The 25601-nt window shown below is 36.8% G+C and overlaps 1 protein-coding gene across 14 annotated transcripts in view; it reads right to left on the bottom strand.

The window, feature by feature from the left end:
• Positions 1-25601, bottom strand: part of ATG10 (autophagy related 10) — a 264959-nt gene that overhangs the window by 200349 nt on the left and 39009 nt on the right. For all 14 annotated transcript variants that reach the window (XR_006203688.1, XM_042942661.1, XM_042942668.1 and 11 more), the window contains one exon: positions 5006-5113. Coding sequence is in view for 13 of the 14 variants with exons in the window: in XM_042942661.1 (XP_042798595.1) it covers positions 5006-5113 (108 nt within the window). In the remaining variant the exon portion in view is untranslated. The remainder of the gene's footprint in view (positions 1-5005; positions 5114-25601) is intronic.

The following is a 25601-nucleotide window of genomic DNA, read 5'->3' as shown; positions in this document are numbered from 1 at the left end:
GGTAATCATGCTTATTACTCATTAGTTACATTTACCAACAGGTCTATACTTCAGTCTAAAAATAGCAGTTGCTTTACAAAGAAATTGTTAACACTGAGAGCCGTTGCTTGTCACTTGTTCCATTATTAAACACACATACACACAACATTATGACATAGGAGTCTATTTTGGACATACAAAATGGAACTCATCCTAGAAGCCACTTAATAAAACCCTTAGGGCAAATGAGTATATTTGAAGACCTGGTTACCTCAGAAGATCATCATTCTCTTGAATATGTTCTTTTGGCAATTGAGATCATCTCCAGTTACTGATTCTCGGCTTTATGCTTCAGGGAATTTATGATAGGTTGTTTTTGTTGAGGGCTTTCTATAATATTCTACCTGCCCTGGACTAAGGAAAGTCCCAGTTAGTGAACTACAAGGCCCTAGGACAAAAATCCTTTCTCCAGTAGCATGCTATTGCTATCTTTATGACTCTATCATTTTCATAGTTTTAAAAAATGTAATCTGAAGGTACAACCTGAGGCTCTAAAGTAATGAAGATAGTAAATGAATAAATAAAATATGCTCCACACCTATCTCTGACACCATTTCAAGAGGAAAAATTCATTTATATCAACGATTTTAAGTTGAGGCAATAGATTTCTTTTGGTGACTGCTAAGGAAAATACTTTGCTTAAAAATTTCCAAAGTCTTTGTTGTTATTTCACAAACTCAGAAATGTCACAAGCAAATCATATTAACTACTCTCAACAACAAATGTCCTTTTTTTAAAAAAAAGAGAGAGAGAGCACAAGGGATGTGCAGAGGAAGGAGAGAAATCTTAAGCAGTCTCCACACTCAGAGTGGAGCCAAAGCAGGGCTCGATCCCACAACCCTGAGATCATGACCTGAGCTGAAATCAAGAGTTGGACGCTCAACCAAATGAGCCACCCAGGCACCCACAACAATAACTGTCTTATCTAATATGACTAACCTATAAGAATTCCTATTCCTCAAAGCCAACACTAAACAGCACGCCATTATATTTCAGAGAATTGTGTATACCCTCTCATTCTCTTAACTACCATTTTGAATTACATTTTAAAAATTTCAAAAAGGATATAGATTGTGATTTTCTCAAATTACTTCACTTATACATTCCATTATATTTCACTTTGATTTTTAAAATCCTATGATTATATACATACCATTGGAGATAATTTTGTAGTCATAAAAATCATGAATCCAGCTATCTTTCTACAATCAAGAATGCTGGTTCTGGTTAGGACAAGGAAGTGAGTAGATTTCCCACATCATACATGGCCAAAATAAAAACAAAACAAAACAAAACAAAACTGAAGCAACTATTAGCAAAGTCATTCCTTTAAAAACTTTTAAATCAGAAATGTACAGATTTGGAACTTTTGGGCTTTAAAATCTAAAGAGAACTTAGCAGTCCCCTAGCTTAGTCTTCTATACAGTAAAGGACTTATTTCTATAATAGAGGCTAGGTTACATGCTGGTGGCCTGAGGACCATGTGCAGCCCATAGGTATAGTCTGTGTGACCTGCACAATTTTGTTTTGTTTTGTTTTCTTTTGTTTTAATTAAGCCAACACACAAAAATCCAGATCTTTGCCTTGTCTTGAAAATCCACCTGGAGCTGTATGTCTGCTGCCCCTATTGGATGAGTCATGCCATGTCCACTTCTCCACAGTCCTGCCACTTTTGATACACCCACTTCACTCATTCATCATCTGCCTGGTGCTTTAAGCATCTCAACATTTCAGTCAATGACCACTCACTATTCCAGACAGAGGGTTATCCACTCTGTTGCTGAATATCTCCACAAAAGGAGAGGGAGTATACAACTCTGCAAGTTGACTGATTTCACTGTAGGCAACACTAAACATTAGAGAGAATTATCTAGAATATTTTACAAACACAAACTAGTTCTATCCTCAGAAGCAGAGTAAATTTACTCTTTTTTCCACAGAAGAGGCTTCTAGGTATCTGAAGACAACTAACTTGCCTAGTCCTTCATTTGCAGTTTAATGTCTCCAAAGCCCCAGATACTCCTCATAGTAATCTTTGCAAGCTCACCTGTGGCCCCTGAGATGCTTCTCTGCATGGATGAATTCTATTTATGATTCATTTGTTTTAACTCTTACTTGTGTATTCATTTATTATACATTTTAGTTATCAGTGTTCTTCACATGTAATAATGTAATAGTTCCTTGATCTAGATGAGTGGTTCTCAAGCTTTTTGGTCTCAGGATCCCTTTTCATGTTTAAAATTAATTGGAGATCCCAATGAGCTTTAAAGTAAGTTGTATCTATTGGCATTCACTGTATTAGCAACTAACACTAACATTATCAAAAAATATTATATGTATTAGTTCATTTCAAATACATGTTAACATAATGGCATATTTCTATGAAAAATAAACACATTTTCCAAAATAATATCATCTCCCTGCTTTCATCTAAATACAGAACTTATATAAATATTTCGCTGTATATCCCATTTTGTTGGTTTCAGGTTACTCTTTGGCAGTGGACACTGCTGAGGTCCCACCCACCTCCCCTTAAGGCCAGTGTACCCATCCCCACTTAGCTGTTTTGATTGTTGGCTGATTAACACAAAGCAGAATACCTAGTAACACCGGAGACACCCTGCTTGGGAAGCTATGTCCACCTCTATTTCATCCAATGAATGACCGACAAGCCAATAATTGTCACAGAGTACAAAAAGACCCATCCCAATGACACAAAGCAGAAGTAAATCTAGGCGTAGTTTGTGCTCCAGAGCTTCCCATGGGGTCAGACCCAAGCTAGTTTCTACCTGAGAGCACATTCTTCCTTAGCTTTTATCCCTTGTCCTATCCTGCTTCTGTCACTCACTCCCTTCTAAAAGTTATCCCTAACAAATTAGTGAATAAGCACCTCCATCTCAAGCTCTGCTTCTGGTGAACCCACCTAAGATATCTCTCATCTCACCAAGATTACTGCAATAACGATGCTGTCATACATCAGTTCAACTAACCATCTCAGCTGCGCAGCATCTCAAATATGCTAGGCATTCTATTATAGAGCAGTGCAGTGGTTCTCAAAATGTGATTGCTGGCCCAGCAGCAGTAGCAGCATTCAGGAACTTTTTAGAACTGCAAACTCTCAGGCCCATTCCAGGCCTACTGAATCACAACTGCCATCACAGAGATGTGCCATAATTAACCAATCCATTATTGTTCTGTATTTCCGCAGTTTCCATTTTTTGCTAGTATAAATAATGGTGAAATGAATGTACTTGCAGTTAAATCTCTGTGTACATTTCCAATAATTCTATGAATATTTGTCTTCAATTTACTTTGAGGTAAAAGTATTAAATTAAAAAATAAAATGTACTGATAGATGAATAGAGGGACAGACATGTAATAAAGCAAGCACAGCAAATGTCAATGAAAGACTCTAGGTGAGGAGTATATGGATGTTGACTGCTAAATTCTTGCAACCTTTTCATGTTTGAAATTTGTTAGAAAATGTTGAAAAGATTTCTATTTTATGAGGTTAATTCCTAGAATTGGAATAGATTTTTCGTAGTATGTGCCCGTCTTTAAACTCTGTGAAGTTAAAACATCAACCAGAAAGTGTCAGTTCCCTCACACTGTCAACACTGCTTTTTAGTTCTTTTCAAATCTCTGCCAACTTGTTAGGCATAAACTGGTAATTCATCTTTTAAATCACCATTTCTGTGTGCATTTTTTAAGTTAATATATAATGAATTGAAAAGCTTCCTAATGTGATGTTGGTTATTTGAACTACGAAGCAGTAATCAGGATTTGAGCGCCTACCCAGGGGCACTTAGCTTATTACCAAGCACAATACCCTCAAGAATAACTTGCAAACTGAATTATATTGGCAAGAGTTACTTCTAGGCCAGTGTCATACACAGGCAGTGGGGAAAGAGAGGTGGGAGTCTAATGCCAGATTGCCAAATGGGTCTGACTTAACAGGTCCTAGGAAACGGTTCTTTCTTCCTTCACAAGAAATTCGTAATCTCGCATTTTACCAGAATGCTCAGAATTCCAAGCATTAGTATTTTCTTCCTTTGTGTTGAGGCAATTAGATCCCCATCAATTCTATTTTAGAATTCAAGTACTTTACTTCAGAATGGGCTCTACAAAATTATGGTGTATCCAAAGGATGAAATGCAATGAAGCCATTTAAAGAACTATGGAATTCTACAATTACTGACATGTAAAGAAGTCTATGATATATTACTTGTGCATTAAAAAAAAAAGTATGTACATGTCTGTACAACAGAAAATTTGTGGAAAGATATTTATTATAATAGTGGCTACATCCAGTTAAAGGACATATGGCAGTTTTTGTACTCTTTACATATTTCTTGTTTACTTTTGCCATAGATATATAAAAATTTCTTTATTAACAATAACAATATAAGAAGGCTATTTGCATTTTGATAAAAATAAAATTGAAAGTATCCCAGAAAACCACTAAGCCATCAGCACCTTATTAAAATTTAATTTAGGAAGATTTTTAAGTCAAGGTTAAAGTCCCCTAAGGAATGAGACCCAGATCCAGCATAGTTTAAAAGGCATAGAGTTTTAAAGGGAAAAGAGTTAAAGGCAGACTAGGCAAAGAAGTCTCCAGCTATGTATTAATCAGCTAAGGGACATGTCTGTGTTGTCCTGGGAGGATTTCACTGGAGAAAAATCAATAGGCAATGGAAGTCATCTGTGGTCTTCAGATCCAAGAGAAACCAAAAGGGTGAAGGCTCAGAGTCTGTAAGGACTCAGTAGATCTTTACACTACCACAATTCCTGCTTTCGATATTATAGAAGAAAATACTTCCTGACCAATGATATTCAATTTTTGCCTTACAGCAGGCCCAGGATCCAATGCCAGTTAATGTTTTCAAATATATGTTTAAGATTTAAATTGTTTCCTTTATACTTCAAAAAGACTGAAAAGGAGAATAAGACATATTAAACCACTTACCTCAATGGGAAGACATGTCTGTACACAGGCAGATGTTCCCGAATGTGACATCAGAGTCTCGGGTTTAATTTGAAAGTGTGTTTTGCACATGTAGCCTTCAGAACAGTCCTGTGTTGCATCACCAAAGAATACATAAGAAAATGCCAATTATTTTAAGAATTCATCATTTTAAGTACTATAGTTTTCCATAAGTTTCAAACTGAGCAATAAAAAACTAAATACATTCAAAGAAATGAGATAATATGGATAAAGAAATTCATCCAATAAACCCTGGACATAGTAGCTACTCATTGAATAGAAGTTTTAATCCTCTACCATTCTCACTTATTAATGATGTTTCCCCCTTCTCTTAGATCTCCCTGCTCCTTCCTAAGCAGTCCATAGCACATAAGTCATAGAGCAAAACTTCTCGTTGGCAGCTGTTAAAAAGCATTTAAACTTAAAGAAATATTTCATCACATATTAATATTGATTTCATGGCCTATATAAAAAGAGAAATTTAAGGAGAACTTGCAACAGATCTTGAAGTTAAAAGGGACCTTCCATTTTGACTTCTTGTTTAAGGCAAGATCTCCATTAAACGTCACAGGGAAATAATTATGCAGCACTTGCCTGAGCACTTCCAGGAACCCACGCTTTACTCCCTTACATGACTACCGCCTCCATTTTCATACATAGTACATTGTTCATTGAGAAAGTATTATACTGCATTGAAATGTTTATCTTTAACCTTAACTCAATGGTTTCAATTCTGCTCTCCAGAGTCTAAACTCTTTTCTACAAAGCCATTCATTCTTTAAAACCTTGATGACAATACCACCATTTTCAAATGTTCCATGGGGAACATGGGATTTCCAAGCCCTTTACCAATTTGTACTGCTAGCCTCTTTCTTATATTTGCTCTTAAATACAGTAATGGATAATGTTTATCTAATTGTGGTCAGTTCCATTTTTTTAAGCAAAATTTGGTTGAATTCAATAAGGTCCTGTATATGGGGCGCCTGGGTGGCTCAGTCGGTTGAGCATCCGACTTCGGCTCAGGTCATGATCTCGTGGTCTGTGAGTTCAAGCCCCGCCTCGGGCTCTGTGCTGACAGCTCAGAGCCTGGAGCCTGCTTCGGATTCTGTGTCTCCCTCTCTCTCTGCCCCTCCCCTGCTAATGCTCTGTCTCTCTCTGTCTCAAAAATAAATAAACATTTAAAAAAATTAAAAAAAAAAAAGGTCCTGTATAAAAATGTAATACCTCATGTACAAACATACCTACGTATCAATGAATATTATTAATTCTCCACCAAACTATCATACTAACATTCACATTTTAACAGAAATAGTTATAATTAATGAAGATGAGATTACTGACTCTGACGCAGCAGTTAAAATACAGAATAGCATTCCAACTAAAACAATTCATAATTCACTTAAATACTATTAATAAGATTCAAAAATCCAGTTTTTATCTATAAAATTAGAAAAGAAAAATTTTATAGTACATTTTAACATTGCTTCTTTTTTTTTTAATTTTGTGTCATGCCAACAATGTAAGAGCATTGGATTTTAGGTACCTGAGCTAGTTTGAATAATGTCCCTTCTAAATTCATGTCCACCTGGAACCTGTAAATGTGACTTTATTTGGGAAACAGGGTCTATGCAAATGTAATAAAGTTAAGAGGAGGTCATACTGGAATAGGGTAGACCCTGAATCCAATGCAAATGGCATCCTTACAAGAAGAGGGAAATTTGGTTACAGAGACACAGATACACAGTGGAGAAGGCCACAGAAAAACAGAGGCACAAACTGAAGTGGTACATCTACAAATCAAAGAATGCCAACAGTTGCCACCAATCATCAGAAGCAAGAAGAGGCAAGGAAAGATTTTTCTCTAGAACTTTTAGAGGGAGTGCTGCCCTGCCGACATATTGCTTTTCAACTCCCAACCTCCAGAACTATAAGAGAATGTACTTGTTTTAAACCATTCTGTTCATAGTACTTTCTTATGGTAGCCCTAGGAAACTAATACAGGAACTATATTTTCTGAGAAATCTGGCAGCACCTTTACAATGCCTCCTGGTTGCCTGGGCTGACACTTTACCAGCACTCACAAAAGAATGCTGCTGTTTGGTCCTGATCAGCACCAGTTCTAATTGGCTGGATCCAACTTATTATGATTGGTTGATACCACTGCCACAGGTTGTTAAACATTTTGAATATCATTCTTCCCTGTAAAGTAAGCTATTAGGTATCCAATATAATCACCTTTTATTATTTCATTCAAGTTATACATTTTGTAGAATTAATCATTTTTTTTAATTCTAGTTCTGCATCATCTAAACACAAAGTACATCCCCGATGTCCTTTTACCACTGAAATCTCTATATTTAGACAACATAAATGACATTTAATATTGGTTTAAGTGGAGAAAGATATATGTAGTGAGTGTAGTTTTTGTTGCTGCTTTTTACATCAGGTTATTTATTGCCCCATCTTCTGGAAGAGTAGTCAATTATCTTCTATGGAAGCATTCCCTACTTCCCTGTCAGTGTGGACATGGCCTCCCCACTATGAGAATGATCAAAGAACTCTGATCTGGCCAATAAGGACATCAGTCCTGCTGACCTCAGAAACTCAGACGGGCAGTCTACTCAGGGCCAATGAAAACAGTTCAGGACTTCAGTTAGGGGACGGGGAACGGTATTCTCTTTTCGACTGGATTTCAACCAGGAAGACGGGCAGCCTTGGCAGTGTTGGCAGCCATCAAGTAATTAAATGGAGCCTGAGAACGAAGCCAATGCAGAGGAAAGCAAAGCCATGAGATGCAGAAAGACCAGATCCTGATTACACTATTTACACCACCCATACTTAAAGTTAGTTCTACCCTCAAATTTTGCGATTACCCGGCTTCAAAAAGCCCCTTCTTGGCTTCACCCAACTTGGATTGGGCTTTCTGTCACTTGCAACTAAAATAATCTTTCTATAAAATGACCTATATTGTGTTTATTATGTTAAAACTAGATGAGTTTTCCTGCTGTTGAGAATGGGCCTCCTATAACCACAGAAAGAGGCTCCTAAATCATGAAATAGTTTGACTTGAATGACTAAACTAGATGGTTTTCTACTATATTGTATGATCACCCTCATTATACTAGATAATCAATAGTTGATTATATAAAAGATTTACCAAATACAGTAAAACCATAATGATACGTGTTTGTGAGACAGAAAGTACTGGCAGTCTGCAATTTGAAAATAATCTAGCTATAGAGGGAACAAAAAAACCCGTTTAGACATTCAGAGAAGAGTTAGAACTGAACTGTGTGTACTGAATCTGATTCATCAAATGAAGGTAACTATTCTGTTTCATGAGGGCTGATCATACAACCTCTTCTTACGGCAAATTCTAATACAAGGCAAAATACATCTCCTTTGACACCAAGAGGTTAAGTCAAAAATTCCTATACACCTGTGTTATAAAATCTAAATGTATTATCTGATCTCTTATCCAATGAATTAAGATAGAGAGATGTGTCATTTTTAATATTACTTGTAATTTAAGGGATGTTGTTTCTATTGTGGGTACTTTCTGATACTACTTATTGGTGTCTGTAAGGAGATACATGGGATTTTTGACACAGCCTATATATACGGTAAATTTATTTTCAGTATCAATCTCTTAACAGTCAACATTAGCCTTAAAAAATTAAATATAGAAAAAAAAGAGTTTATAGAATATTAGCTTCCTTTCAAACATTTACTTTCACAGAAGTAGGCCTTCTCCTATGCTGTTTTAAGGCAGAAAAATATGTTCTCCTCTTCACTGTTGAAGGTTGCTTTTGTAGAGACAAGCAAACATAAAAGCATGAGGAACTGCCCCCTGAGCTAGTACTACAGTCTGTCTGGCCCAATAAATGAAAATTAACTCAAATCTCAACTGACTTTCCTGGTAGACACTCAACTCTAGCTTCCCTGCATTCGTTCTGTAGTTATGATAGCTTACAATTCAATGTCAAGTTTTCTTTAATTTTTTAACATGTGTTAGTTTTATTTTCCCCAAGCAATCCAAAGTTAAGACTAGGCCCCAGCCCCTGGGGAAGAAAGGGTCCTAACTACAGAGTCTGCTTGCACATAAAACACTGGTTCCTTGTCTCCACGGAGTCTGAAAACACTCTGGACCAGAACAGGAGAAGGCAGGAACAAAGGAAACCTTGCAGTTTATCCAACTCAACCCTATCGTGTTAGAGATTAGAGGGTGAAGGACTTAAGTACTTTTAAGAGATCTGTCTTACAACTAATTGGGGGAGCCACTGGAACTGGAAAACAGGCCATATGACCCCAGTGCTCTCCATACCACACTAAGCAATTCTGCCAGAGATCAGCATCATGGTAGAAACATGCTTACTGACTGTTGTGGAGTGGTGAAAGCCCAAACTTTGCACACTGAGTAACAAGCTGAAGCATTCAAGGGTGATCTGGAAACCAGGAGCCTCCTTGTCATCTGGGAGCTTGTTAGACACACAGAATCTCAAGCTTTGCTCGGGAACCTCTGATTCAGAATCTGTATGTAACAGGATCCCAGATAATTTGTGTGCACTTTTGGAGGCACTGAGGCAACATGTACTGCAATCCCTGATTCAAAGGGATTGCAGACTGATTACATTAAACAATGGTTCTCAACCTTAGCTGGGGTTCCCAGTCACAACTTTCCTGTAGTCTGTAATGCAGCATCCAGGATTGAGAATTACTTCACTTAATTCATTCAAGTTCCCATTTGGAACTCTAAGAACAGAGTCAACCAAGTAATCTGTAGCTGTCTCAGGGGAAATGGCCACAAACAACTCCCAACCTTTAGGAATAGTATGCTCACCTGGAGCTCTCCATATACTAAACTGGCCTCTGTGAACACTCATCTTGAGCTGTGACAGTGCTGAGACTGCTTTTTAAGTGGTCTTTACTACTACCTCAAACCTTACTTTCTGGCAATTTGCCCAGCCTTAACCTAGGCCTCTGTAACTGCCATTAATCTCATAACTTAAAACTGTCACTGTCCTGTATCTAACTACACTTCAGCCATCAGAACTCCGTGCTGCCCATCTGCCACAAAGCAGGTTGCTTCATTCCATCACTGCAGAAGAGAAACTAATAGAATGTGTCCAGGTGCTGTAAGCCAAACACCAATTAAAAAGAGAACACTTCCTCCGCACAGTCAAAACTCAAGTTATCTCCACAGAATGCCCTTCACTTTATACCAAAATAAGGAATAAAGACTTAAATGAGAAAAAACAATGCCATAAATGTGCTAGATGAAAACACTAGAAAATATATGTAAATGATTTTATATTTGTATGTTCATATATATATGTATATATGTATATATAAAGATATTTTAAAAATAGATAAAAACTTCACAGTCATAATAAAATATTGATAATTTCCACTCCACAGAAAAAAAAAACCTTAACACCATAAAGTCAAAAGACAAACATCAAAATATGAAAAATAGATTGCAGCCATATCATAGAAAAGGACTAATTATGTCAATATATAAATAGCTTTAATTTCTACAATGTATTGACAGTTCCAATAAACCAATAAGAAAAAGACCAGCAACTCAATAGGAAAATGAGTAAAGGATATAAACAGTTCACTGCAGAGGAAGTACATAGGGATATTAACCATATAAAAATAGGTTTAATGTTTCCCATAAGATAAATGCAAATTAAAACTGTGTGATACCATTTTTTTACCTATCAGATTGGCAAAGATAAAAAAAAGCATGAAAATATAGCGGGTAGATAAAGATATAAATAAAATGGTAGACACTGTCCTATGTTGCCAGGGCAGGATAAATTAGTATAATCTCCTCAGGAACAAGTTGGCAATACCTATACACATTAATAATGCACGTGTCTTCCCCCAGAAATGCATCTTACAAATACAGTTGCACATGTAGGAAACAGAATTCATGGAATGATATGTATAAAGTATTGCTTCAACAGCATAAAATTGGATATAACCTAAGTGCCTATCAGTGAAGTTAAATAACATTATGGTATATCTAAATTATGGAATGTTATGTAGCCATAAAAATTGAGTAAGTTCTACAGGTAGTGATATGGAGTAATAACTAAAATAGATCATTAAGGGAAAAAATGTGCAGAACAGTATGCGTGTGTGTATATTATGTCATCATTTGTTTAAATACAAATGCATACGCTTTTGTGTGTACTGAATATATCTGGAAGGACACCCAAGACACTGGTATCAGTGGTGACCTCTGAAAGTGTAGGTGAAGAGGGTAGTAGGGTTAGGAAGGAAACTTACTCTTTTAGTGTACAAAGCCTTCTGTGCCTATAAGTAACAAATACTTCATTGATTGTTAAACAAATCCTTCATTGATTGTCCTTTGAACATATGTCTCCAGGCTATCACACTGCTGTAATAAATTCCAATCTTGAACTTCTAGGGAGAAAATGTCTTGGAAGCTGTATAGAAAGCTATAGAGACAAGTTTTCTAGTGTGGTTCTGATTGTGTATTGGAAGGGGATCTAAAGATTTCTTAACAGAACATGTTTGTGTCTGCTTTCTCACAAGTTGCCATGGGCTATGCCACCCAGAGAGCTGTTATGCCTTTTGGAATCCAGCTATCCAAATAATTATAGGGCTTCTGTTGTTGAATTTTAATAAGGTTTTAATGGTCTCTAGAAAAACACTGCTATCTAAAAAAAAAAAAAGAAAAAGAAAAAAAAAAGGTGGTTACCTAAGGACTTCAGCTCTGCTTTGTAGTAGTCTTGCACATAGGACTCAAACTCAAGTTAACAGCCCAGAATGGCAAGGTTGCTGGGGAGGAATTAAGGGATGCAGAAGTTTCTAGGTCACTGCCAACACTGATCAAACAGTCCCTTCAGGGTCAGTGGAACCCTGAGTAACAGGCCAAACCTAGGCCACAAATCTCAGGTGGTTATTCTTTCCTTCTGTAAGAGATCAAATCAATACTACCAGTAGCTGCCCATAGCTGATTAATCTAAGGGGTGAAAAAAGAAAGTAAAAACTGCCTCTGGAAAGCAAAGATTATACTGGGTAGATCAGATATTAAACTAGTACCTGTCCATTTTTTAAAAAGCCAAAGTTGGTGTAGGAAAGTAGTTAAGGATTTAGAGATCCTCCAGAACACAATTCTAAAAATGTTAATGTGTCCCCACCTCGTGCCCACCCCTCACACCCACCCAATCTGACTAACTTTGGTTCCAATTTCTGATATCATCATACCTTCCAAATGCATTTGGAATGCATTTCCAAAAATTTCAAAAGACCAAAAACTCAAGAAACCAAAACCCAAAAGTAAAAATGAGGATATAACATATTTCAGCTTTGAAAAAAAGCTTTGTACATCTCTAATTTTCCCTGGTCTTTTAGTATTTTGGAGTTTATTCAACATAACACAGTAATTTATTAAATAATCTACCCTTACCTCAAAACTTTCTAGGGCAGAGGATTGGAGATGTACCTCAGCTCCAGCTAAGGAAGCTGGGGCTGTCCTTGTGGGGGAAAAAAAAATTCTGGCTGGGTCCCATCCAATATAGGCTGATACCCCCTTGCTTCACCATTTTCACAACACAACCCATAATTATTGCTTTTTTCTGTTTGACCTAACGTGTGAATGCCTACTGAACATATTTGTTCATTCGCTGGAAATCAAACAACAAAACACATGTGACCACAGGCCCTTGACTGGAGACTCTCTGATTCTTCCCAATTAAAAGAACTTTCTTAAGCAAGGCCAAGGTATGAAAAGAAAAGATAATCTGTAGGAGTTTGACTGAAATATTCTCTCCAAGGCAGCAGCATATCAGTGGGTTATACTGCCTTCTATCACAATACCTAGTTCAGCAGTGAATCTTGCCTACATTAGCACACTCACTATATACATTTATTAGATTTAAATTGTAATCCATCTATAAACAAGACAAAGAGAAATAATTACATTATTATTAAATATAATAAACAAAATCTAAATATTATAAATCTTGATGATGTAAAAATAATAATATAATTTAAAAAACAGAAGTAGAACAGGAAGGAATGTGGGAGATAGTATAAGCACATTTAATTCCTCATCTATCACAACAGGAATCAATTTTTATTGTCCAAAGATGAGAAATCAGGAAGCAGGCGTACATTATTTAAGGTTAAAGGGATAACTATGAAAATAACACAGATGTTCAATAACTCACAACAAAAGATGCCATGATATAATATTAGGTGGAAAAAGTAAGTTACAAAACAATGATCCCACTTACATAAATATATTATAAGTGTGCATTCATATATTTATATTTACATAGAAAACAAATTACATATCTGAAACAGAGGAAAGAAAATATTTTCTTCTGTATTTTATATATCTATGTATTATAAAAGTTTTTACAATGACCATGTACTGTTTTTCCTTGTAAAAATTAAAACAAAGTAAAATAAAGATCCAACCCATGTAAGAAAACACTATTCTAGGAAGACTAAATAAGGAAAGTTTTAAGCTTTCCTTCCACTCTGAAATCAAAATTATTCTAAAAACCACAAATGTTTTTACATATACTAATTTTTGTTTTTCTCTCCTTTTTAAACTAACCCTCTAGGTGGTAAACCAAAACAAGGTCAACACTTCTTTCCTAGAATTCTAGCATATCTTTGGCAAACATCTTTTTGGCTACTTAAAATTCCAATTTTAAGGGTCTTCAATTCTTTGTTTCATTCATTGAAGACATACCGAGAGGCCTGTCACTGTGCTCATTTGCCTAAGAAGATGGTTTTCTAACAACAGCTCTGCTCCCTTTTCCTGGCAGGACTCTCAGACCTGCCAAGTCCCCCCTCTTTTCACCTCCAGCCCATTCCTGACTTCGTAGATGAGCAGGAGAACACACTACCCTCCCCTTCCCCAAATGCAGGTCAAACACAGAAAAGCACACTGGCCCCAAGAAAAAAAAGGCAAAAGAAAACCAGCTACTTGTCAGACCAGAAAAGGTTACTGAACCAATTTAGTGACCTTATCTGACGGAAGCATGCATTTCTGTGTTTACACAGACCTACACAGCCTGCTTATTTCACACACGTTTTTAGACAATGATTACAGTTTAAGGGATGCTAAATCCCTTCTCTTTCTTGGAGCCAAAGCACCAAAAAGTAACTTTAAATCACATCAGTTCCATTTTCCTTATTAACACTTTCAACAGGTATCTGTACAATGTTGTTTCACTATAAAGCATTTTGTGGGATTTCAGTCTCTTTTTCTTCTTTTGTTTTCTTAATAATGTTTGCAGGTTTTCCAACTTAGCCATTTGGAGTTTTCAATTTTCAGTTCATAGATATGGGACCTCCATCTGTGCCTCATACTTTTTTTATATTAAACAATTTGGTTTTGCCTCCTAGAGCATTCCGGCTTATCTGTGCCCAAGGAATGGCCAACAGCTACTATAAGTGATTAGAGGGGATGTGGGAAACCTGGTGCAGAAAAGTATTTTTTTTCCCTTTGCTTCTACTTCCAATTTAACTTATAGAGATTTACCATATTTTGTTCGCTCTAGTTGAAATCTTCTTAAAGTTTTGTCATTGCTTTTCTAATATCATAGAATAAAAAACAAACATATAAATGACACAGGTTCTGACTTTCCCTGTCTTGATTTCTAGATTTAAAATTTACTCCAAATCTGATTTCTTTCATAAATAATTTCTGTTTTATAACATTATCTCTTCTAAGCAAACCATTCAAGAGAATTAAGAGTACTGAAGTTATTTTATACTGAAAAGTAAACTGAAAGAAATGTGATAGTCTGACAGTAGAAAATTATCAGGGTAGCAAGTTGTCACTTTGATTTCAAAGCATTATTCTTGCAAAGCAGTACAAACAATTTGTTAACTTTACTAGTTTCTCACAAAATAAAATGTGCCTGACCTTAAGCAGTTTAACTCAGAGAAGGCTCCTGCTGTGAGGGTGGGAGGAAGAGAAAGGGAAAGTGAGAAAGGTCTTCCTTTTGTATAGGTGCCATACAAAGTACTGCAAAATGGGTAGCTTAAAACTAGAGATATGTATTATTCTCTCACCATTCTGAAACTGGGGGCTTGACGTCCAAAATCAAGGTGTTGGCACAGCCATGCTCTCTCTTTAGGCTCTAGGGGGAGAATCCTCCCTTGCCTTTTCCTAGGTTTTGATTGTTGCCAACCTGCAGATGCATCACCCCAACCTCTGCTTCTGTTTTCATGAGGTCTTCTCCCTGGTGTGTCTGTATCTGTATGTCCAAATTTCCCTGTTCTTATAAGGACACCAGTCATAATGTACTTAGCACTCTAATCCAGTATAGCCTCATCTTAACTCGATTACAACTGCAAAGACCCTATTTCCAAATAAAGTCACATGCACAGGTTCTGGGTGGACATGAATTTGGGGGGACACTATTCAACTCAGTATAGATAGCAAAGCAGAAAGAGGTGAGTGAAAGGCAGTCACACAGCTGCTGCACAGAACACAGAGGCAGCTTGCCCAGAAGAACAGCCAAGGTAGGACAGAGTCAATGGTTAGTACTTCAGAAGCTGTTCCAGCCTGAGCACAAGAAGCCAGATTCTCACGGCTACTGCTGAAAACCAAAAGGGTTTTGACCAATCATAGGGAAGAAGATACTGACAGCTTTTAGAGAAGGCTGCACAGTACTAGTACAATCACTGCTTTTTATCCATAGGGCCTGAATACTGTGAGATTGAAGACTTTACTAAAATCATTCTACTTGCCAAAAAGAGCATTCAATATCCACTAATTGGATCAATATCAGGAATGTGGCAAACTCACACTGACAGAAAAGAGGGAAGAGGATGAAAAAGAGGGAAGATGTTATCCTCTCAGTCTTTTTTATTAATGTAACAAAAGTTTCCTGACATATTTCCCAGAATGAGTCACAATCTCTGCCCTCATAGTCATCTCCATTCCAAGCCTGTGCATGTTTAAAGCTTTTCTACTGAATGCCCTCTCCTTCTGTATCTTCTATCAGAACTCCTGCTTCCCAGAGCATGACATGAGCAAATCTCAGAAGAAGAAGGAAGTCTGTTGCCTCTGTATCAAGGCAAGAGCTATGTGAAAGCTGGGCCAACACAATAGCCCACAATGCTACAAATCTTAGGGAGACATCCTTTAATACCTCTTCTTCATTTCCATGAGTTAATCATGTTCTCCCACTGCTCTGCTGCCAATCTTGGTTTGGAAACAGAACAGTTGAACTGATGATCATATATATCTGATAATATCTTAGGTTAAAATCTATATTTATTAAATTTAAATGTTTCATATAATGGCAATACACACTAGTATCCTTCAAGAAGTTTTGCATTCTTCTAAGTGTTTCTTTAGTAGTTCTATAGAATGGAGACTAGATTTACCCTCCCATCTTAAGCAACTAGAAAGCTAAACAAAAAAACATGAAACCAGAATTTTCAGATATGGGGACACAGGCAGTGCAGGACAGTAATCTCTAAGAGATTGGAAATATACAAGGTGAGGTCTACAAGTGTCCCATCTCATTGTCTGGAGAAAGTTCTTATAAAAGAAAAGATAAAATGGCAGATGGTTCCATGGTGTGCTTAAATAATCTAAAGAATCAACAGAAAAAGTAATAAAAATAAATAAGAGAGTTTCAGAGAGTGTCCAGGAAGAAGATCAACATATAAAAACAATAATTTTAGGGGCACCTAGGTGGCTCAGTTGGTTAAGCGTCCTGCTTAGGTCATGATCTTGCACTGACAACAAGGAGCCTGCTTGGGATTCTCTCTTTCTCTTTCTCTCTCTGCCCCTCCTCACTTATTCTCTCCCTCTCTCACTCTCTGTCTCTCTCCCCCTCCCTCCCTCTCAAAATAACTAAACTTAAAAGAAAATTTTAAAAACCAATAATTTTACAAATATAGTAGTAATCAATTAAAATCATGAAGATAAAATACACCATTCCCACTATGAACAAAAATATGTCAAATATCCAGGAATATATGTATCATGTCAGGAAAACTCTACAACTTTACTGTAGACCATGAAAAAAATCCCGACAAGTTTTTTATGAAACTTGTAAAATGATTCTAAAATTTATGTTTAGGGGGGCGCCTGGGTGGCTCAGTCAGTTAAGCGGCCGACTTCAGCTCAGGTCAGCTCAGGTCACGATCTCGCAGTCCGTGAGTTCGAGCCCCACGTCAGGCTCTGGGCTGATGGCTCAGAGCCTGGAGCCTGCTTCTGATTCTGTGTCTCCCTCTCTCTCTGCCCCTCCCCCGTTCATGCTCTGTCTCTGTCTCAAAAATAAATAAAACGTTAAAAAAAAAAAATTAAAATTTATGTTTAGGGGGCGCCTGGGTGGCGCAGTCGGTTAAGCGTCCGACTTCAGCTCAGGTCATGATCTCGCGGTCCGTGAGTTCGAGCCCCGCGTCGGGCTCTGGGCTGATGGCTCAGAGCCTGGAGCCTGCTTCCGATTCTGTGTCTCCTTCTCTCTCTGCCCCTCCCCCCTTCATGCTCTGTCTCTCTCTGTCTCAAAAATAAATAAAAACGTTAAAAAAAAATTTAAAAAAAAAATAAAATTTATGTCTAAAAAATGCACAGGGTAGTTGATTTTTTTTTTTAAAAGAACAATGAATGGTATATTTATCAGTTATCAAAATCAACTAAAGGGCACTAGTAATAATTAAAACCTATGTTATTGTGACAGACAAGTAAAATAGATCAAGGATTAGAATATGGACTGCAGAAGTAGACTCATATGTTGGAATTTAATATATAAGAAAAAAATTGGATCATAGATGGAAGAATGGATGAGTCAATAATAAACATGAAGTCATCTGGTTCATCATTAAATAAAGTAAACCACATTACTATCTCACACAATCTCCAAAATAAATTCCAGATGGATTAAAGCTCTAAATATAAAAAAAAATAATAATAATAAAGGTCTAGAGGAAAATATAAGAGAATATTTTCATAATTTGAAGTTAGGAAGGATTTCCTGAGCAAAACACCAACCCAGAAGCCATAAAGCAAAAGAAGGCAGATTTGTTAAAAATTTAAAACTCCTATATGACAAATGACACTATTAACAAAGTTAAAAGAGAAGTGGCAGTCTAGGAAAAAATATTTGCAATACATATAAGAAATGAAGGATTGATAGTCATAATATATAAGTTACTCCTACAAATCGATATTACAAAGATAAACAACCCTACAGTAAAACAGACAAAGGACATAAACAAAAAATTCCTGGAAGAAATACCAGTGACCAATAAGCATATAAAAATATGCTCAACATCAGTGTAATAAGGAAAATGCAAATTAAAACAATATATCATTTTTTACTTTTTAGAATGAAAAACTTAAAAAGATCAGTAATATCTAATTTTATAGAGTATGAGATAATGGGGATACTGATATACTTTTTGATAGGAAAATTAATTGTTACAGTATATTTGGAGAGAAATTTTGTCCATGTTTTCGTTCATTTAACAAATACTATTAGCACCTACTTCATGCAATATATTGTACTAAGCCTCAGGGTTACAGTAGTGAACAGAAAGTGAACAGGTTCTTTTCCTCATGAAGCTTGCATTCTGGAAAACAGGGAGCAGGATAGAGGAGATAACAAATAACTAAATATGTAAAGTAGGTGGGATTAAGTGTAATAAAAGTAAATTAGAGTAGGGATGCCTGGGTGTCTCAGTTGGACCACTGACCATCTCTTGATTTCGGCTCAGGTCATGATCTGACGGTTGGGATGGAGCCCCCCAAGGAGTCCTATGTGGGATCAGGCCCCTGCTTGAGATTCTTTCTCTCTCTCTCTCTCTCTCTCTCTCTTTCTCTGCCCTTCTCCCTTCCTTGCTTTCTCTCTCTAAAAATAAGTAGTAAGGGGGTGCCTGGGTGGCTCAGGCAGTTAAGTGTCTGACTCTTGATTTCGGCTCAGGTCATGATGTCACAATTTGTGAGTTTGAACCCCACGTTGGACTCTGCTCTGATTCATGGAATCTGCTTGGGATTCTCTCTCTCCCTCTCTCTCTGCCTCTCCCCTGCTCCAGTGCTTTCTCTAAATAAATAAATAAATACACTAAAAAATTTTTTTCTGTTAAAAAATAAAAATAATTAAGTAAATAAATAAATTTTAAAAAGGGGTAAGGGGGATTGAGTACTAGGATTAGGAAGATGCTATTTTACATTAGGTAGGCAAGTAGTAGCTCCTCACTGATATGGTGAGCACTGATCTAACAAAATAAGGGAATAAGTCATAAAGCTATCTAAGAGAAGAACACAACAGACAGTAGGAATGGGAAGTGCCAAGGCCCCATGGTGTAAATGGCAGGGATATTAGTATGGCTGGAGCAGAATGAAAGAGTGGGGGAATGACAGAACTTGAGACTAGAGAGTAAAGGGTGTAAGAACTGATTAGACCTTGGAAGTCATGAACAAAGCTTTGGATTTTATTCTAAAACTGAAAGTCATTGGAGGGTTGTGAGCCACAGACTTAGATGACCAGACTCACATTCTTACAAGACCACTCTAGCTGGTGTTTAAAGACTAGATTCTAAATGGGCATTAATTAGGAAGCCACTGCAACAAGCCAGGTGAGAAATGATGCAGCCTGGGCTAACGTGGTGCAGTCAAGGTGGTGAGAAGTGGTAGATTATGGATATATTTTGAAGATGGAGTTAGGATTTACTAAAGGACTAAACATGGATGTAAGAGAAAGAGAGGAGTCAAAGGTAACTTCAGGCTCTTCTCCTGAACATTTGGAAGCTAATATTTATTGAGATAGGGAAGTATGTAGAAGAAGAAGGTTGGGGTGGAGAGGGAGAAGCTTTAATAAAAATGAATTAAATACCTTGTACACATTCAAATGGAATGTCAATTAGGTTGCTGTAAATAAAAGCCAGAAATTCAGGGACATGATAGGCACTAAAAATACAATTTTTAAGAGATATCAGTGAATGTATAGTATTTACAGCCAAGGAGCTGGGTAAGATATCCTAGAGAGGGAGTCTAAATGGAGAAGAAAAGAAGTCCAAAGAATGAGCCCTGGGGCACTCCATTGTTCAGCTGTTGATAGATGAGAAGGAACCAGCAGAAGAAGCCAAGAAGAAACAGTCTCAAGGTAGAAGTTAACTGACAGGTTTATGTCCCAGATGCTAAGCAAAGAGTATTTCAAGAAGAAAGTGATAATTGTGCTAATTTTGCAGTATCGTCAAAATGCAAAGTGAGCACACTCTCTCATTCAGCAATTCCATTTTGAACTATTAATTCTACAGATATATAAGTATATATAAAAGTTGTTCTGCATGGGTATTTATTAAAGTATCATTTGTTATAGCAAATTAAATGCTCATCAATAGGGGACTGTTTAAATTATGGTGTATTGGACCTAATGGTGCAATAGGGGACTGCTTAAATTATCTTGCATTGAACAGGAGAACGAAATGCAATAATTTGAAAAAATGGAAGAAGTAAGTTACTGAGATGGAATGACCTCTGAATATTAAGTTAAAAAACTACCTGAAGAATAATCATATGGAGTAATTAATTCTAGACACAGGGAAAAGAAAACATATATGTGTGTGTTACCTGCAGAATAGGAAGAATAATGTGATGAGAGAAAACATGAGTTCCAAATCACACTTCCTGGGATATAAATTTGGCTTGTCACCTTGGACAAGTTTCTTAACTTTTCTTGGCCTTCCTTCCTCTTTCTATAAAATCCCTCAAGGGGAGGTTATCTAAAGATTAAATGAATTAATATACAAAAAGGATCAGTGTCTGATACATGGCATTCAGTCAATAAGTGTTAGATATTAATAATATCTTAATAATGTACATTATTACATATAATAACCACACATATAAATTCATAGAAAGAGATTTTATTTTTTTTTAATTTTTTTTTAATGTTTATTTATTTTTGGGACAGAGGGAGACAGAGCATGAACGGGGGAGGGGCAGAGAGAGAGGGAGGCACAGAATCAGAAGCAGGCTCCAGGCTCTGAGCCATCAGCCCAGAGCCCAACGCGGGGCTCGAACTCACGAACCGCGAGATCGTGACCTGAGCCGAAGTCGGACGCTTAACCGACTGAGCCACCCAGGCGCCCCAGAAAGAGATTTTAAAGTTTACTCTCCACACTGGTTTTCTCCGAAGTTTGGGACTGGGAGTTGGCAGAGAAGGTGAGAAGTGGCCAAAAACACTTTATCATATATATGTTATATTACTTGAACTGTTAATAATAGACTAATGCAAATTTTTACAAAAGTAGATATGCACTCCTTGTGAAAATTTTTAACTTTTTTTTATTTAAAGAGGAAAAAAATAGTAGGAATTTATGAATCTTAATGGCTATTTTTGGTGATTTTCATTCAATAATTTATGGTTCAGCTGACACTAATAAGATAAATCAAAGAATTAGGATAATGTGAAGCAGGCACCTTAACATTTTCTAGTCATTTCCAAGAAATATACACAAATAAAAGATAAACAACAGTGGCAATAAAAATAGAAAAGACAGAGAAAAAGAGCCTGAATAAAATGAAATAAAGGGAAGAGAATGAAATTGAGCACAAATTCATAGACTGAGTCTAACCATTCAGGCAAATCAAAAACCCTATCTACCACATTTGAGAGAGGCAGTCACGCAGCATCTCTGACACATTTCCAGTGGCATGTATTATTAGTCAGTTATACTCTATATTAACCAAATGTAGTCTTCTGTTGGTCCTACTTATCCCACCTGAAACAACACAGAATTAAGACTCTCTCTTCACCAAGACCGACTTTTGGCTACATATTCTGGCTCCACTACTTTGGATGGGACCAGTCCTGTCCAATGTGAGCAGAGAGGGCATTCCAAACAGCAGGTTGCTACAGTTGCTCCAAATCTAAGGCAAATACAACAAAGATTCTTTCCATTCATTGATACCAACAGATAGAACTGTTAAGACAATGTGGACGTACAACTGCATGACTTCTGATTTTGACTAAGTTCTGCTTGGAGAAAAGACAGGTATTTGCAGGAGGCAAATGTTAGAGTATGCTCTGTGCAGACTCAACCCTTTTATACATAGCTCAAAGTCTTTATTTCATTACCTCTTTCTTTGTCTTCAATACAAACCCTTCACCAGTTCTTCCCCAGACCTTCCCAAGGTGGAGCTCACCACTCCATGTATGGCTCTGCCTCTAATTACTATTTACTGCATTTGCATGTGTTTTTTTTTTCTCATTATAATGTCATTAGCATGCGAGGGAGCCTGGTTGCCAGGGCAACCAGGAGTGGTGAATGCACTGCACAGCCTTTAATGAAAACTTAACCCTACTTCATTTAATTCCCACTGTGTTTTTTGGCTCACTTCACTTTTGTGGTTGCAAGAATGAAAATATCCTGTAGTTACCCCTGCTTATGTAGAGCTGCCCCAAGGTCTGGGGAACTTCATGTGTTCCCCTGAACATACTAACAACACTTTATATTTATCGTAAGTAACCTTGATAGCCTCCTCTGATAACAATAAATTATCATTCTAATCAACACTGCTCACTCAACACAGTCCTTTGAATTTCTTGAACAGTCTATTTTTCTCAGATTAAATAGGTTTTTCAAATTTGATATGATTTTTGCAGTCCTTATTCACCAAACTGCCAGCCTCTGAAAACATTCTAAATGATTTGGTTGAGATCAAACTCACTACTTCCATAGCATCCTGCCCATCTGGTAACCGTCTCAAAAGAAAACAAGAGATTAGTTTGACATGACTTTTTTCAGCCAACCTACAAAGGTATGCTTATCAAAGCTGGGTATAATAATAATAACGATGGTTTCTCAGCTGATCAAATCCACATTTAATTTAAAAACAAAGCAAAACCTCCATTACAACAGGCAAAAATGAGATTATACTCAGTATGAATAATAATCAAATCCTAAAATTGGGTTCAAAAATCCAGCTACACACCCATAAGAGCTCTTGCTTATTAACAGTAATGCACACTTTTAAGCCACAAGAGCTAAAATGCCTTCAAGTTCAACAGAAGCCAAAGTGTGACAGGCTGTCATGTACGGATTTCTTGGAACACAGTTTGTAATTGTTATACTTGCAAAGTAAGGTAAGGACAGCAAGGTCAACAGTATTGTAGCACTGTTTTAAGAAAGCATATCTTGTATGAACCAGCAACTAATGACCATAAAAATCTTTTATTTTCTGGTATCGCTGTCTTTTACAATATGAGGAAAGACAGTGGAGCCAATCACTGAAGTAAGGCAGACTGAGGAGTAAGAAGCCAATAGGAAATGAGCTCTCACTTCTTATGTAGCTGACCTGGAGAAGAGGAATGCTACTGTCCAATGAAACCAGATGTGATGACAGAAAACTTTCTTGTGCTGTGCAAAATGGTAGGCAGTAGCCACTTAAAGTGTGGCTTGTGCAACTTTAAGGGAACGAAGTTTTTGATCTGAGTTGATTTTACTTATTAATTAAAATTTCAATTTGAATTGCCACACGTAGCTAGTGGCCACCATATTCTAAAGCATAGCTACTTAATAAAATGATGGGGTACTGCAAAGTAAATGTTCTGATGACATCTTAATTTTGGACTATATTCATCAACTTTCCCCCAAACAAGCAACTGAGTCATAACGTTAAGAGGAAGTCCTAGTATAGCATCCGTTGTAGGCCACTTCCTCCACAGGAGAAGGTCCAGGACACGAGAACAGTCTGTGTTGAGGTCAAAAGGGGAAATTTAGGAGGAGAAAGGTAGTTAGATATACTACAGATTTGAGAGGCAGTGTAGCATAGAGACAGGTACAGAGATTCTACAGCCAGACTGCCTGAGTTCATGTACCAGCTCTACCATGAACAGGAGTGACCTTAGTTTCCTCACCTCTAAAATGAGAATCATAATGGTACTATTACCAGCCAGTGTAAAATTAAACTGAATTAATACATAGAAAACACTAAAAATAGAACCTGACACAAAGTAATTACTAGTATTTTTTTCCAAAAAGTAGGTTTCTCCTTCAAAAGTTGACTTGTTTTGATCAATCCCCATGAGTGAGTTATAGAAGGCTAAGAAACCTATTTCTCTACCCAAGCCTTTATTCTTCCACATAATTCAGAGACCACCAGAACAGCTATTTGGCTTTAGTCCAGATGAGTCTGGTTCATCATCTTCTTGCCACCTACTCATCCCACTACTGCTGGTCCTTATTCCCCACCTCAGTAAGACATAGGAGACAGCAGGCTCTCCCCCATCACACTTGCCCAGTTAGTAAATGTATTTCCTGAAATCTTACCCTCTCCCAGTCTTTGCTTTGTACTCTATTCTCTGAAATCATTTAATGACTGAATTTGAGACCTGTCACAGTTAACATTCTTGCCTCAGCTTTCCAGACTGTTACAGGTTTCAGTCCAGTGCTTCCTAACCCTTTCAAATCATGACACACATAAAAATTCATATTTGAACAGTATAATGGAGTAAACTTGATGGGATTTGGTGGTATCTATAAGGAACTCAGTGAAAAAAATCTTAAATACATTTTCTTTATATTACAAAATTATTAGTCAATCTCCACCCCTACCAGCAGCCCAAGCTACTTTCCACCTCTACACAGACAAATGATAGAAACTCCTTTCTCATCACTAACTAGAATTTGGATAATTCAAAGCTAAATTGTACTTCAAAATTGTCATCATTCAGTAAATCAAACAACTCTTCCTTTACTTTCATCAACAAGTGTAATGTGAAAATTTCTTAGGATAGCATAAATAAATTGTGAATACAACTGAAATCATACACTTAAATCCATGATGCAGCTTTTCCTTAAGTATGCAAGATGTTGCTCTACTCGTCTTAATGATCGTTCTTTACTATTGAAACCATGCAACAAACGCCACAAATGAATCGTTTTTAACCCCACGTTTCTGAAGCCAAATTTTTGCACTAACTCCATAAATTTTATCAGCATACGTGGAGACATTATCATGAGATTCTGGCAATATTCTATTAGGTTTATTCACTCAGCTAATGAAGCTATTTTTTCAAGCCAATAACTACTTTTTAACAAATCTTCAAACGAGAACTGTTTATAGAGCAAGTCTGAATTCTCCTTCTAGCTCATAAACTTTTGATAGAACTCTTCTTTGGACATATACCACCCAGAGTATGAAACAGTGGAAAGCTTATTCCAATCCCATTTCTCCTCATGCAGCTAAAAACAGATGTGAATAAAGCAGTTTCAAGTATATTGTATTCTCCATTTAGAATACACCAGACTATGTGAAATTCATATGGAGGCAGACTTTTACAACAGAGCTTCTATGAAAAGAAAATATCGTATTATTTGAAGGTCAGTATTTTCCCAACTTTTGGTGTGCAGCCATTACATCTTCCTGTCCCTGCATTCACTCCATCAGTATACAAACCCAAGCATGTTTCCATAATACCTTATTTGTTTCAAAGTATGAATTCACAACCTTCAATATTTCACCCCCAGTAATTTCTTTTGGTATTTCTTTATAGAGAACTGATATTCTTCCCAGCATTTCTCTTCAGGAATTCTAACTGTTCCAGAATTTGGC

This window comes from Panthera leo, chromosome A1 (assembly GCF_018350215.1).
Source record: "Panthera leo isolate Ple1 chromosome A1, P.leo_Ple1_pat1.1, whole genome shotgun sequence".
Classification (NCBI taxonomy): domain Eukaryota; kingdom Metazoa; phylum Chordata; class Mammalia; order Carnivora; family Felidae; genus Panthera; species Panthera leo.
This window is presented reverse-complemented; position numbering and strand designations above follow the sequence as displayed.